The following is a 15,419-nucleotide window of genomic DNA, read 5'->3' as shown; positions in this document are numbered from 1 at the left end:
ATACGAGAAGATACAAACTTTATCGCATTTCCTAACTTATATGTCTGAGCTTGTTCAGATTTCTCACATTGGTGGTGTAATGGTTAGCATTGCTGCCTTACAGCGCTGAGGTCATGGGTTCCATTCCCACCATAGCCCTAACTGTGCAGAGTTTGTATATTCTCCCCATGCTTGCGTGGGTCTACTCCGGGTACTCCGGTTTCCTCCCACAATCCAAAAATGTACTGGTAGGCTAATTGGCGCCCAACAAAAATTAACCCTAGAATGTCTGTATGCATGTATATGAGGTAGGGAATATAGATTGTAAGCTCCACTGGGGCAGGGACTGATGTGACTGTTCAATATTCTCTGTATGTGTGCGCTATATAAGAAACTGATAATAAATAAATGTGTGGGGGGCCCCAGGGCGACCGCCCCTTGGTGGATCCGCCACTGGCTACAATACAGTACATAGAACAATACAGTAGGGGATTAGCATAGTGGATGTTCAAATACTCTATAAAGATCCGCAGAATATGTGTGCGCTATATAAATAACTGACGATGATGAATCTGCTTATACAGTAAAAGCTGTGGGTACAACAGGCTCTGCTTAGGATTTACTCTGTTGGCTAGGAACACAGGTGACCACAATGCACATGCTGTAGGGGGCGCCACCTTCCCTTTTTGTGGTTACGGTGCTTTCTCCTACAGGAAGAGAGTAGATATGTAACAATATGATGGAAGTAGATGTTGCTGTAAATCCTCTCTCTGTATCTGATTATACTCTTAAGTAGATTCTGGTCACCATAGAAAACATGAACTGTATAATACAGCTACAGAAAGGGTCTTGGATAACACTCAAGTGATTCTGATGTCTTCTGTTTGCTAGATCTCTTCAGGAGAATATATTCAGATGTCTGGCCGTGCCGGGAGACGTGGATGGATGAGAGGGGAATAGTCATTCTCATGGTTGATGAGAAAATGAGCCCTACAGTTGGGAAGCAGCTCCTGAAGGTAACTTGCTGTATCAATAGATCTCTATCAGTAACTGCGACTGTATTTTGGTACCCAGCCTTGTCTAGTACTGGGACATGCACTCACTCTAAGCTGGATACTAAAGATCTGTCAAAGCTACTTCCCAGAATGCATCTTTCACGGTGGTCTATCAAAGGTTCAGTAAGGGGGGGGGATCAATCCCAATATACAATAGCAGTGAAAAAAGGCGAGAAGGAACTTCACACGATTCCAAGGATCTATTTGAAGATCTGTAAAAACGGGAGCCAGTTGTTTCCCTTCTGCTCCATGGGACATTCTGTCCTCACTGAGGGGTAGATTTATTAAGCTCGGTGAAGTGTTAAACTGTCTGGTTTTTATTACCGGCCAATCAGCTCTTACCTTTCATTTTTCAAACCAAGCCTGTAGCTTCACAGGTAGGAGCTGATTGGACGGTGATAAAAACCAGACAGTTTAACACTTCACCGAGCTTAATAAATCTACCCCTGAGCTCTATTTAGGTTGGTTTTGCCTTGTAAAAGATTGCTGCTTTAAAAATACATCCATTTTCGGTCTAAAGCCCCATACACTAGGCGACCCTGCCAATCGTTAGGGGGGGGGGATTTGCATATCGGCAAGAGCATACACACTTTGTGATCCTGCCAACGCCAATATCATGTGGGGTGGATTTGTATCTGCAAGAGTATACACACTTGCTGATGCTGGCTCTGCGGCTGCAGCGTGTTTGTCCTAAACGAAGGCCTACCTCGTCCGGACATGGTTGATGAGGGAGGGGGTTGTTCATGACACTTGGCTGCAAGCATCGTTAATGTTCTCAAGTGTACACACTAGAAGATAACATAAGATATCTTTCAGAACGGGCTTTCTGAACGATATCTTTTACTTCATCTTCTAGTGTGTATTTGGCCTAACTCCCGCACCTCCGGATTCTCGCACCATATTACGTTTACCCGTATGTATTTAAGTAACTTGAAGCAGTCACCAATTTTTCTTCTGTCCGTGTTACCAGTCCGAATCGGCCCCATAGAGCCTGATTCAGAGTAGCATACAGTAAATGCAGCGTTCAGTGCATGGAATAGGCAACGATCTCCATCTGTCTTCAGTATCGGCTGCACCGCCAACATACAGCTGCTTGTAAATCCACAATCCATCTCTGCCCAGATTGGTACCACCTGTATCTGGTGTCAGCCAGAGGTGTGTGTTTGTGTATACCCCTTGTGTAATTGTGCAGTGCAAAAACTAAGCCTGCATACAACTTTGAATCTGGTCCCCAGTATTAATTTGGGGCTCTATTCGTGGAATTCAATTCTGTGTGCTGTGGGTCACTAGATGCCCAACAGAGCTATTCAAATGTTGCTCGGTTTGGGCACACCCAGCCACCAGCACTCACCTTTCGTTTATGGTCTGTCATTTTTATGTTCTGGTAACTAGTCTTTGCAATCAATTCTTTGTGCAGTGTTTTTTATTAAACGTCCCTCTGTCATAGTTGTTCTAGGTTATTAGTTATAGTCTAGAATTACACCATGTACTTCATTGATGGTTTGGTGGGTGTCTCAATTGTAGCGGCAATAATAATAATTGGTATTAGATCCAAAAATACTAGAATAAACAGAGTAGGTAAATCCAATTCACTATACCCCAAGTTATTTATATAAGAAATCTCTAAACCTGCAAGAATAAGTTCGGCAAATTGTCAATAAAACTATCGATTTATCCTTGTGATTTAACACCACAAAGGGATATTGGCCTTTGCATAGAAAAGTAGAGCTGCTTTATCACATCATTTGGATTTTGGACTTTTTTTTTTTTTTTTATGTAGAGGTATATTTCTTCTTAATGTAGAGGTATATTTCTTCTTAATGTAGAGGTATATTTCTTCTTAATGTAGAGGTATAATTCTTCTTAATGTAGTAGTATCATTTTTATCTATCGGTTTGGCACCTTGGTTTTCAATGAGTGTTTGTTTATTATAGTGATCTTAATTCTGCAGCCTAGATGGGACTGGAATAGTTGTAGAGCTTGACATCTATTTTTCTATATTGGATCCAAATGGACAGGAACTTGGCTGCAACCTCGCGACTCTTTAGTGCTTCTATTGTGCTCCTTTCTTAGCATTTTGGCGTATTGTGCGGTGAAGTAATTGTATAGTTCTCCTGCGAGATTTCAGAACGAAAATGTTCCATACTAAATGGACTACACTGCTGTCTCCAAAGCGGGTGACTGTGACAAGTGACGCGTTTAAACTTATTGAAGTATATTTGAACAGCCTTTCTTTGTGATGTCACTGCAGCGCACCCGGATTACGTCTGGTACCCATCATTGTAACGTTCATTGTTCCATAATGATGGAAATATATAGTCTTCCAATTTGAAATGTAATCGGAGAGAATAACAAAGTTTTGGCTAGTTCTAGGTAGTTTTTAGTATGAGAAATGATGATGTGTAACTGCTGCATGGAAACGTCTCTCCTAAGCCGCCCTACAGAGTGCATGTAACCTATGATGCAGTGCAGACACACGTGTGGTCTACTCCAGAAGTGATGGCTGCTTCTCAGGGTTTATCTTATAAATGTACCGTTTTCATTAACCCGACTCTCGCCCTCGCACACAATCTGTGACAACATTTTCATTGCAAAACCCTCAGGTGGTAATGTCTGACCTGCCAACAGGTCCACTGAGTCACCAAAGCCGTGGTATCCACATGTTGCGAGCCGCCCTCCTGTAACACCTTCACGCCTCCTAATCCTGTAATAGTCTTTCACTTTAGTGTGAAGGTGGGTTTTTATTTTTGTCGGCTTAGCAGCCTTCCAATGTACATGGAACTCTCAGACCAAATACCACAGCGCAGACACCATTAAAAGATCTTCTGTTTCTGCTCAGTCAGTGGAAATGGCAAACCTGGAATAACTGCGAGAGGTGGGAGATCGTGCCATCACTTTGTCATGCTTGTGGGGTAACGGAAGGGATGATTGCACACTTCCTGCAGGAGCCATTACTCAGCTAAGTAGGTTAGAGCTTAAACCCCTCTCTCGGTTCAAGTTTATTTCTCTTTATAAAGGAATGTTGTTATATGATGGAACGCCATAGGCAACACACAAAATTTGTCTCCTTGCTTCAGTGTTGGTATGGCTCTAGTAACATACTTGGCCATGCTGTCCCCAAATGTCTACAGGTTGCATGATGTGCAGTTATGTAGGAGGACTTTGTGTTTCTACCCAGTAGTCCCTGGGGGGGAGCAGTCTTTCTAACCTTTTGCCCTGGGAAGACTTGCTGATCAGTGGTACTGCTATGGGGGGGGGGGGGGGGGGGGGGTTATAGAAGATCTGTAGTAATTGGACAATCATTAGGTCCACATGCACTAGGTTGTCGGGGGTCAAGTCGACATGGAGAAAAGTCAACAGTAGAGAAGGATGACCTGAAAACGGTCAACGTTAAAAGGTATATACAATATTGGATGGAATTTCTAGATTTCATCACAAGTGAACATCGTTACTGCAAAAGTATAGGCTCACAGGGTAGCTTCGCTTGCCAAGATTCAGGCAAGGGGGCTTGCTCATCCGCCACCACTGCGGTCATCCCAGGTTGTGATTGAACGTTGTAGTCCACATGATTGGTCAGTCAAGCAGGAGTTTAATAATATGCAATGGTCATTCTGGTACCCTGCATCTTTCAAAATCCAGTGCAGTTCCTCTTCCCTGACTGAGGTGTCACACTCTGCTGTGGTGCGCCCCCCCCCCCCCCCCCCTCCCCAACAGTCTTACATTTCCTACAGTAGGACAGATCAGCCAATTTGTTAATGGCTATTTAATCTCCGGCTGTCTGATAGTTTCGACAGTAGGGAAAACACGTGGATCGGTGAAAAACTTTTACTTATTTTGTTGAAAATTCCACAATCTAGCGTCTTCAGATTGCAGATTCAATTTTAATTTGTAAATACATGGGAGATGAGACTGACGAAAATGTCAGAGATTGAATAGGTGTGTAGCAATATTTCTGACTGTCGCAAATATTAGCACACATTGAATACCCACCATGATGGTTGGTGTGGGAGGTTAAGGAAAGCTTTAAATGGTTGCTGTAGTGGAATTATGTAAGTTACTTTTGTGTGTTTTGTGTATGGTGAAGCTATATAATACAAAAACAAAGAGCATGTTAATTGTTCATTCCTCTATCTATGGGGTCACCGTTCACACTGCTGAGATTGTAGAACCTTTTTGACTCTCCCTCACTTATAACCCCTTTCAGACATACTACCGAGGATTCGATCCCGGGATCTTAGTGACCCGGCTAGATTGCAGGTGCTTAGGATCTGGGAGTGAAATCTCGGGAAGACCCTTTCAGACATACGCTAGTCCCGGGTGGATGCGCATTCATGCGAAAACCCAGGATTTTTGCGTATGTCTGAAAGGGATATTCTCCTCCTAATGTATCTTGATATGTGCCTCCTAGAGTTCCAGAATGTCTTTGGTAGAGGAGTGGTTATTAATTTACATTGACGTGACCTTTTTAAATATCCTGGCCTTCCTTCAGGGTTCACCAGTTCAGACTACTATTGCGAAAGCAGGCTGAGCTGGGAATGATCTCAAGTTTTATGACATTATGCAAGGACTTCTAAATGAGTTTTGTTGCTTCCTTTCTCTAATGGAAAGAACGTCGGTATTGCCAAGCTGTCGGAGGCAAATGTGTAGCAACAACACCTGGTCATCAGAGACTTTCATACAAAGGGCTCTGAAGCCTTTACAGCTTTATAGTGATTTGCATGTTCTAGGAAGCGTCTGGGAAAACCCTATGAGGGGGCACATTCAGAATTTAATATGACAATTGCTATTGTGCATGACCAATAGATCTGCCCTGCTGGCCGGGAATACATGCAGACGCTGCAGTTCTTGCTGGGCAGAAGCAGTGTCCTCCTGCAGGATGTTCTGCGGTGTATAGGTTTCCTCTCCTGACCCTTTTATCAACACTCCCCATGTAATAGCCTAACTTTCCTATGGACGCATTGGGTACAGTGGAATACAGAGAGTAGTTTTGTGTTGTATCCCAAGGCGTCAGTTTAACCGCATTAGAATATCCATTGTATTTTAGACTCTGGGCTGCTGCTCTTTTTCTCCTCCATTCTTCTGGAGGACTTTCCAGATCACATCGCAGGAAAGGGTCACCAGACTGTAAATTGTCCTGGAAGTGATTTCTATGGATTCTATTCAATGCAGGCAGCGAGGATCACCGGCAGGCCCAGAATAGGAATAGGCATCTTGGCGGAAAGACCAGCCACCGAATTTCTACCTCTGTAGTGGAGTCACATCTTGGGTGACTGCGCCTCATCTTCTGGTTGTCAGTATAACGCTAAGAATATATGGTTAGATTTACTAAACTGCTGGGGATCGCCACTTATGACCTAGGGATTTAAACATAGAATTTGATGGCAGATAAGAACACTTGGCCCATCTAGTCTGCCCCTTTTTTAAACTAATGTTACCTCAAACCATATTTGATCCTTTATTTCTTTGTAAGGATATTCATATGCCTATCCCAAGCATGTTTAAATTGCTCTACTGTATTTGACTCTACCACCTCTGATGGGAGGCTATTCCACTTATCCACTACCCTTTCTGTGACGTAATTTTTCCTCATTTCCCCTGAATCTTCCTCCCTCTAGTTTCAGGGGTGTGACGTCGGGATCCCGACTGCCTGGTCTCAGACAGCGTGGCCAGTGCAACAAAGCCCCTTGCAGGCTCTCTGCGCTCGCCACCTATTCTATTCTCCCTCTATGGGGGTTGTGGACCCCCACGAGGGAAAATAGCCGACGGCCGTCGGGAACCCGGACGTCCAGTGTTCGCGAAAACCACCCAAAAAAGTGGGTCCCGGGGACCCTTCACTTCTAAAAATTGGGGTCCTACCTGACCTTTTCTGGGTCCCAACGAAATAAAGCCTCCTCTCCCCAGCATGGCACATGTGGGTCGGGGGGATGTATCAATTGGCCCACTCCCATAAAGATACATATATACTAGAAACTATATAAACCTGAAAACTAAACAAGTCACAAGCACACACAAACACAACACAGAATCAGAAATAAAATGAATGAAATAATTTCCAAATAATGTCCATATCAATCCACACAGCTGTAGTACAGAAAGCTCACAGCCCACATTAACGTCAGGTCGGCTATAGACCCATTACACAGCCCAAAATACTCTATGGTCTGCCAGGGCCCCATTACACAGCCCATGTTACCCTGCAGTCTTCCAAAGCCCGTTACACAGCGGCACACCCCACTACATATCATACGGTACCCCGTGGTCTACCATAGTCCTACTACACGGCCCACATTACCCTGACGTCTGCCATAGCCCCATTACAAAGCCCACATTGGAACAAGGTCTATCATAGCCCCATAACGCAGCCCACAATACCCTGAGGTCTGCCATACTCCCATAACACAGCCCAAATTACCCTGAGGTCTGCCATAGCCCCATTATACTACCCAAGTTACCGCCTTTATTTTACCAAAGCCTCATTAGCCTGCCCATGTTACCCTGCAGTCTTCCATAGACTCATTACACAGCCCTCATTATCCTGCGGTATGTTATAGCCCCACTACACAGCACAAGATACCCCATGGTCTGCTATAGCCCCAGCACACACCTGCCATAGTCCCATTAAACAGGGCACATTACCCTAAGATCTCCCATAACCCCATTCGGTAGCCCACATTAGTCCAAGGTCTGCCATAGCCCCATTACACCTCCGCCTCCCCATATAGAATGACACATGAAGTATTATGGGGGTAACCTGATAACTCCACTTCTAATCACATATAGCCCATGGCAGTGACCTATAAGGCTATCCCGCACCCAGCCTGCAGCGCTCATTCATACAGCGCGGCCTCCCTCACACCCAGTAGTCCTCTCCCATGGACATACTAAAAGGAATGACAGTGGAATGACAGTCTGGTCTGCTGATAAGGAATGCAAATTCAGTATAATGGGAGACAATGTCATTTATATGTATGTCATTTTCTCCCATTATAGTCAATTGGCATTCCTTATCTGCAGACAACACTGTCATTCCACTCATTCCTTTTAGTACATCCCCTCTCCCATCATTGCTGGTGCCCAGCCTCCTCTCTGCGCGGGGCCTCTTGTTCCGTCCACCACCCCGCCCGTACACACAGCCGCAGCCCGGGCTAGATGTGAGACTCACCCATGTTGCTTGCGGTGCTGTGTAGCCGTTACTCGCTGTGTGCGCGTCTCCGTGCTCCCCCTCTGTCTGTCTCACTGACACAGCCCCGGGACGCTGCCGTACAGCGCGTACGGCAGCGTCCCGGGGCTGTGTCAGTGAGACAGACAGAGGGAGAGCACGGAGACGCGCACACCGCGAGCAACGGCTACACAGCACCAGAAGGAAGCGGCGACTTCTGCCCACACTCTGCCGTCACAGTATGGGAGGGGCGCTCTGGCCTGATGTGCTCGGCTCCTCGCTTCCAGAGTGGGAGGTTAGTGGGGGAGGTTCTTCAGCCCACACTGCACTGCAGCAATCATCACAAGAGAGACGCAGTGACAGCCAAACACGGCGTCGGCTCATAGGTTCAGCACAGCGCGTCCTCGGGGACCCCTTTAGTTTTAAAAACTGAGTCCCCGGGGACCGGTTTAGGGTAAAATACGCGCTATAGCGCGTTTTTGCGAACCCTGACGTCTTTGTTTTAACAGTCGGGATCCCGACGTCGGGTTAATGACTGTCGGGACCCCGTCCGGCACCCAGTTTCAGTGCATGTCCTCGTGTTCTGTTGCTCCTCTTCCTGTGAAAAATGTCTCCCACTTGGACATTGTTAGAATCTTTCAAATATATCAAGGGTTTTTATCATATTCCCCTTTTCCCCCTCAATGCTCTAAACTGTACATTAAGATCTTTTAGTCTTTCCTGGTACATTTTGTGATGTAGGCCATGCACCATTTTAATTGCCCTTGGGTCCGGGGACAACCCGCGACTAGCGCTTGTGTGAAAGGTTCCAGGGACAAATTCCAGGGTTAATTTGCAGGAATTTCAACCCTGCTAGGTAGCAGGGTTGCTCCCGGGTCTTTCCCGGACTACTGGCTGGTGTGAAAGGTGCAGGGACATGTCCCGCCTTCCTGTGTTGCCTCTGCTGATGTCAGCTAATGCTGATTGGCCAGCAGGGCAACTTCCTGTTGTGGTGGACGCTCACAGACACGCCCAGAGGCAGCATACAGCCTGCAGGGAGACACTGCATGTTCTGTGGCACCACAGATACCCAGAAGTGCACTTTAACCCCCTGAAAGCCAGGAATGTCTGCATTGGCAATCACACAGCATACAGGAAGACACTGTGCAAGCTCTGTGGCACAACAGACCCCAGCAGTGCTATTTCACCCCTGAAAGCCTGCAATGCCCATCCTCCCTCTCTCCCTTTACCCCTCTCCCTAATTACCTCCTCTTTGTGGGCCTAAGGCAATTTTCAATGAGATTCTCATAGAAATGCATGGTCAGCATGTGTGAATGGGTCCCAACCCGGGAATGTCCCTACATGTCCCTGGAATTTAATTCCCGGCTTGGTCTATGCATTTCTGGTGTGAAAGGGGTATTTGAATCCAATCCCAAGCTTTTAAGTTTATTTAACAGTCTGCGATGTGGGTCAGTGTCAAAAGCTTTACTAAAGTCTACATAAGCTACATCTACAGCCCCACCTTGATCTATTACTTCAGTCACCCAGTCAAAAAAGTAAATAAGGTTTGTTTGACATGATCTTCCCCCAGTAAACCCATGCTGTTAAGGATCCTGTAAGTTGCTGGTTTTGACAGATTCGACAACTTTGTTTTAAGAGTGTTTCCATCAATTTCCCTACTACTGATGTACTACTCACTGGTCGATAGTTGCTTATCTCTTCCTTCCACTTATGTGCAGTGGGACTGGTTCGCTATTTTCCAGTCCTCTGGGATTACTCCAGTAGCTAGTGACTGGTTGAATAATTTCTGTTAATGGTTTTCCCAGCTCCCCTTAAAGCTCTTTTAGTATCCTTGGATGTATCCCATCTGGCCCCATTGATTTATCCACTTTTAGTTTTGAGAGTTCTATTAAATGTACTTGTTTCTCCCTCATTTTTCTGACTATACTTGCAACTAAACTGTGACCCCTTCTCCTCTTTCAGCAGTGAATACTGAGCAGAAATAATTAATATGATCTGATATTACATTGTCTCTGTCAAGAAGCCTTCCACTATCTCTATTTTTAGTCCTCTTATGCTGGGTACACACCAGGACGGCTAGGGCCCGATCCCCTCAATCTAGATCCAATTCCGACCAATTGGATGTAGATTGGGCCCTTTTTTTTCCTCTACCTCCCCATGGCAGCCAACTCATGGGTTAAGTCCCGAAGGGTAGTACTCTGGAAGGAAACAAAAAAGAACACTGGCCCCTATATAAGCTCTACCTCCTTAGGACTCAGTGTCTTTTTTTTTCCTTCCAGGGTAGTGGAAGGGCTTACCCTGAGCTGCAGCCCTCTCCGCTGCCTAGAGCAGTCGGGGGTGAGGCATGGATTGAGGAAAAAACGGGTCCCCGCTGTCGAGGGCAGTAAGGGGTACCTGAGGTCTGCTGGAACCTGCCGGAGGGAGCACGCTCGTCCGTGGTAATGGCGGCGGACATGGGCTGGTGCAGGTCGAGTCCGGCGTGCGGCGTCTGGGGCAGGAGAGAAGGCGCTGAAGCCGGGCGCCCGTCGGGCGGAAGCTGGGTGTCCGGCATGTAAGCGTCTGACGTCAGCGCCACGCAGGGACGCAGGAGCTGGGCGCCCGTCGGGCGGTGAGCCCAGTGGCTATGTGCGGCGGGCGTCTGACGTCACGGACGCGCCGCACGCACCGGGGGGCGCGTCATTAAGGCGCCGGTAATCTTTAAAAACGGAGCATGAAGCTCCTAAAAGCGGGCCAGCAAGCTCTTTGAAGCCAGTGAACGGTGAGAGCTGATAGACTGCGGGGAGCAGTGAAGTGTACGCACGCAGTATTCCAGCAGACGGTAAGACTCCGCTGACAGCATTAGCTGGAGGAGTTATCATCATCCTTACTCTGTGTTATTTGCTTTAGCTGCAGGCTTAAAGCTGTCACTATGGATGAGGGGAAGAAGCAGCACAGAAAGTCAGGGTAAGCCATAGATAAGCACTGGTTGGTGAAGCAGTTCGGGTACTGACTGTGATATATGTGTTTTAGGTCAGACACAAGCAAGGGGCAGGCTGAGGCAAAGGCCAAGCACAAGAAACACCATCCTGCCAAGTGCAGTTTGTGTGACAAGGCCCTGCCGGATATGTGGATAGGCTCCTCGTGTAGCGCCTGCAAACTAACCCAACAGATGGGTATGCCCCAGATGACCGAATTGGTGTCTATGCTGAAGACAGCGTTGGCGGACACGTTTATGACAAAGCAGGATGTGGAAAAAATGCAGGCAAAAAGGAGCAGAGCTGAGCTCTCAGGGGGATCCCAAGACTCGGCAGAAGGACCGGCATTCAGAGAGGAGGAAATGGAAGAAGGAGAGATAGCGCAGGATAAAGCAGAGGCTGACTTTAACCCAGTGTTATTGGAGAACCTGTTGGTTCTTATCAATAAGTCTCTGAAAATAGAAGAGACTCAGGGGGAAGAGAAATTGCAGGACCTGCTGTTCCAGGACAAAAAGAAAAAAAGTAAAACATTTCCGTTAACAAAGGCGTTGAAGGAAATGGTGGACGAAGAATGGAGGCACCCGGATAAAAAGGTGGCGGTGCCACTTAGGGTAGCCAAGATGTATCCATTCGAGAGTGAGCAGGTGAAACACTGGGAGGAAGCCCCGAGGGTTGATGCGGCGATTGCAAGAATTTCCAAAAAGACGACGCTCCCTCTGGAAGACGCGAACAATTTTAAAGACGCGATGGAAAGGAAGATGGAGGTCAGTCTGCGGAAGCAGCATGTCACCTCGGGGGCAGCAATCAAGGCGGCCGCAGCCATGGCGGTAACAGCCAGGGTAATGAGGTCCTGGTGTCATGACCTAGAGTCAGACACGCTGGATGGAATTCAGAGGTCAGATCTGATAAAGACCATCCAGAACATTCAGATTGCCGTGGAGTTTATGTGTGATGCGTCTGTAGATGCGGTGAAGTTAGCGGCAAGATCAAGCGCCACGATGGCAGTAGCAAGAAGAGCGCTCTGGCTTAAGCCATGGGCAGCAGACACACAGTCGAAGCAGAAACTGCTGGCCCTACCATTTCAGGGTCAGTATCTATTTGGCTCCAAGCTGGATGATATCATCACCAAGATCTCGGGCGGCAAGTCGGTGTGGCTGCCGCAGGATAAGGGGAAGAAACCCTTTTTCAACAGGTCACTTAAATTCCAGTCGCAGGACTTTAAGGAAGCAAGGGCGTATAGACCGGGGAGAAGCTTCAGAAGGTCCTGGGCGAATCGGAGCTTTTTTCGAGGCCAAAGGGGCAGAGACGGAAGGTATTCCGCAAAGCACTCTACCCAATGACGCCAGAGAGACAGTTGGGGGCAGACTGCTGCAGTTCAAGCAGATTTGGTCCCAATCCGTCCAGGACAAATGGGTACTGGACATAATAGAATCCGGGTACAAAATAGAGTTTGCGAAGTTCCCCGGTTACTGGAGGACGGAGTCTCCAATACCCCGGGAGCCGAGAGAAAAGGCCGCGTTACTGGACAGTTTACAAAAAATGATCAACCAGAAAGTAGTGATCAAAGTGTCAAAGGAGCAAGAATGGAAAGGTTGCCAATCAAGATTTTTTATAGTCAGAAAGCCTTCAGGAGGCTTCAGAACGATCCTCGATTTGAGAAGAGTAAATACGTTCATCATAACGAAAAAATTCAGGATGGAGTCACTAAGGTCTATCCTACCGGATATTGTGGAAGGGTCATTTCTGACCACAATAGACCTTCGGGACGCATATCTGCACGTACCAATATACGCAGGGCACCACAGGTATCTGAGATTTCGTCTTGGAAATGTAACATATCAGTTTGTCGCCCTGCCTTTCGGCCTGGCTACGTCCCCAAGGACATTCACAAAGGTGCTGGTGGTGTTGGTCGCCAACCTGCGGCAGCAGGGGATCTGCGTGTGGCCATACCTCGACGACTTGTTGATCATGGCCAGGACAAGGAAAGAGGCAGAGAGGAGTACGTCCCAAGTAAAGCAGTACCTGGAACAACACGGGTGGTTGATAAACCAGGAGAAGAGTCAGCTCGTCCCGGCAAGGGCGGCAAAATATCTGGGTGTCTGGATAGACACGAATCGCATGACGATCAAGCTAACGGAGGACAGAAGACAGAAGCTAAGACGCGAAGTATCCTCTCTCCTAAGCAAAAAGAGCATTTCGTCAGGGGACTGCATGAGAGTGCTAGGACTCATTTCGGCGGCTCTAGATGCAGTGCAATGGGGCCGATTCCATATGAGGGCTTTCCAAGGCTGTTTTCTTATGCAGTGGGACGGCGATGGAAAAAACAAGTCCCAAAGGATTGTCCTGTCGAAAAGGGCGCGTCAGGATCTAGCATGGTGGTCGGACAGACCGAGGCTAGAAGAGGGGAGAGTGTTCGCGGTGTCAGAACAAAAAGTGGTGACCACGGATGCCAGCCTGACAGGCTGGGGAGCGGTCTGTGGAGAACAGATAGTTCAAGGGGTCTGGACCCAGGAAGCAAGAGCCAAGCACTCAAACGTCCGGGAGATGAGGGCAGTGCTGATGGCCTGCATACACCTACAGAAATGCCTAGTGGGAAGAGACGTTGTCGTGAGGTCCGACAATCAGTCGGTGGTGTCTTACCTAAACAGGCAAGGGGGGACAAAGAGCCGAGAGCTCATGTCGGAGGTATCGGAAGTAATAGCTTGGGCAGAGAGCCACGTAAACAATCTCACGGCGGTGTTTGTGGCAGGCAAGGAGAACCTGCAGGCGGACAGCCTCAGCAGGCAGCTTGTGCAGCCGGGGGAATGGGAGTTGTCCCCGGAAGTGTTCGAGCAAATCGTAAAAATGTGGGGTCAACCTCAGGTGGACCTCATGGCCACCAGGAGAAACGCAAAGCTTCAGAGATTCTTCTCAAGGCATTGGGAGCCGGGGGCAGAGAAGCAGGACGCACTGACATCAGTGTGGGAAGCAGAATTTGTGTACGCGTTTCCACCCTTCCCAATAATAGCAAGGCTGCTGAGGAAAATTCAACAAGAAAGAGTGACCGCAATAGTGATCCTTCCGTACTGGCCAAGGAGACCGTGGTTCTCCAAACTGCTGGAGATGTCGATAGCAGACCCATGGCACCTGCCGGATCTGAACAACCTAATAGGTCAGAACAGGTTATGGAAGGCGCAGCCCTGCACCTGGAAACTGACGGCATGGCTGTTGAGACACGTATGTTAGAGAGGAAAGGTTTTTCCAGTAGAGTGGTAAGGACCTTGCTCGAGGCCAGGAAAAAATCTACGTCCATTACGTACCATAGAATTTGGAGGAGGTACGTGGAGTTCTGTAAGTCAAGAAACAATCAGGCAAAGGAGATAGGCGCGGTGCTGGAGTTTCTACAGCAGGGTCTGGACAGGAATTTGTCCGTTAGTTCAGTTAAGGTGCAGGTCTCGGCTCTGTCGGCCATGCTGGACTGGAGACTAGCAGATAATAAGTACGTTCAAAGATTTATTCAAGCAGCTAAGAGGATAAAACCGTCATTCCATAACCCGCTGTCACCTTGGGACCTCAATCTGGTCTTGAACGCGCTAGTAGAAAATCCTTTCGAGCCTATGCAAGAAGTATCGTTGAAACTGCTTACTATGAAAGTGGTGTTTTTAGTAGCTATCACATCTGCAAGGAGAGTATCGGAACTCCAGGCCCTTTGGGCAGAAGAACCCTTCTTGAACTTTTTTCCTGATAAAGTAGTTCTAAGGACGAATCCGCGGTTTCTGCCCAAGGTGGTGTCCACCTTTCATATTAATCAGGAGATTGTCCTGCCCTCGTTCTGCACGAACCCCGCTAACTCAAAGGAAGAGAGGCTACATACGCTAGATGTGGTTAGGGCGCTAAAAATATATTTAGAAAGGACCAAATCTCACAGAAAAACAGAAAGGTTGTTCGTGCTTACCGAGGGGAAGAATAAAGGGCAGGGGGCCAGCAAGACTACGATCTCAAGGTGGATCAAATCCTGTATTCTGGAGGCGTACAGAGTTAGGGGTCAAGACCCGCCGATGGGCTTGAAGGCTCATTCAACGAGAGCAATGTCGGCCTCCTGGGCGGAGAAGGAGGCGGCGTCAATTCAGGAGTTATGTAAGGCGGCATGCTGGGCCTCAGTACATACCTTCACCAGACATTACAGAATGGATGTAGCGGCGTCGGCGGACGCCCGGTTTGGTAGGAAGGTGCTGAGCGCAGTTGTTTAAGTAAGGTGATGTAACCTTATTTTTATTATTTTCATTATATTAT

The 15,419-nt window shown here is 47.5% G+C and overlaps 1 protein-coding gene across 1 annotated transcript in view; it reads left to right on the top strand.

The window, feature by feature from the left end:
* Nucleotides 1–15,419, top strand: part of MTREX (Mtr4 exosome RNA helicase) — a 63,351-nt gene that overhangs the window by 21,333 nt on the left and 26,599 nt on the right. Inside the window, 2 exon segments of the mRNA XM_083153661.1 lie at nt 871–919; nt 922–995. Coding sequence (XP_083009787.1) covers nt 871–919; nt 922–995 — 123 coding nt within the window.

Source organism: Crinia signifera, chromosome 1 (genome assembly GCF_055691185.1).
Source record: "Crinia signifera chromosome 1, ASM5569118v1, whole genome shotgun sequence".
Lineage (NCBI taxonomy): Eukaryota > Metazoa > Chordata > Amphibia > Anura > Myobatrachidae > Crinia > Crinia signifera.
Note: the sequence above shows the minus strand (reverse complement) of the source record. Positions and strands in the feature narration are given on the sequence as shown.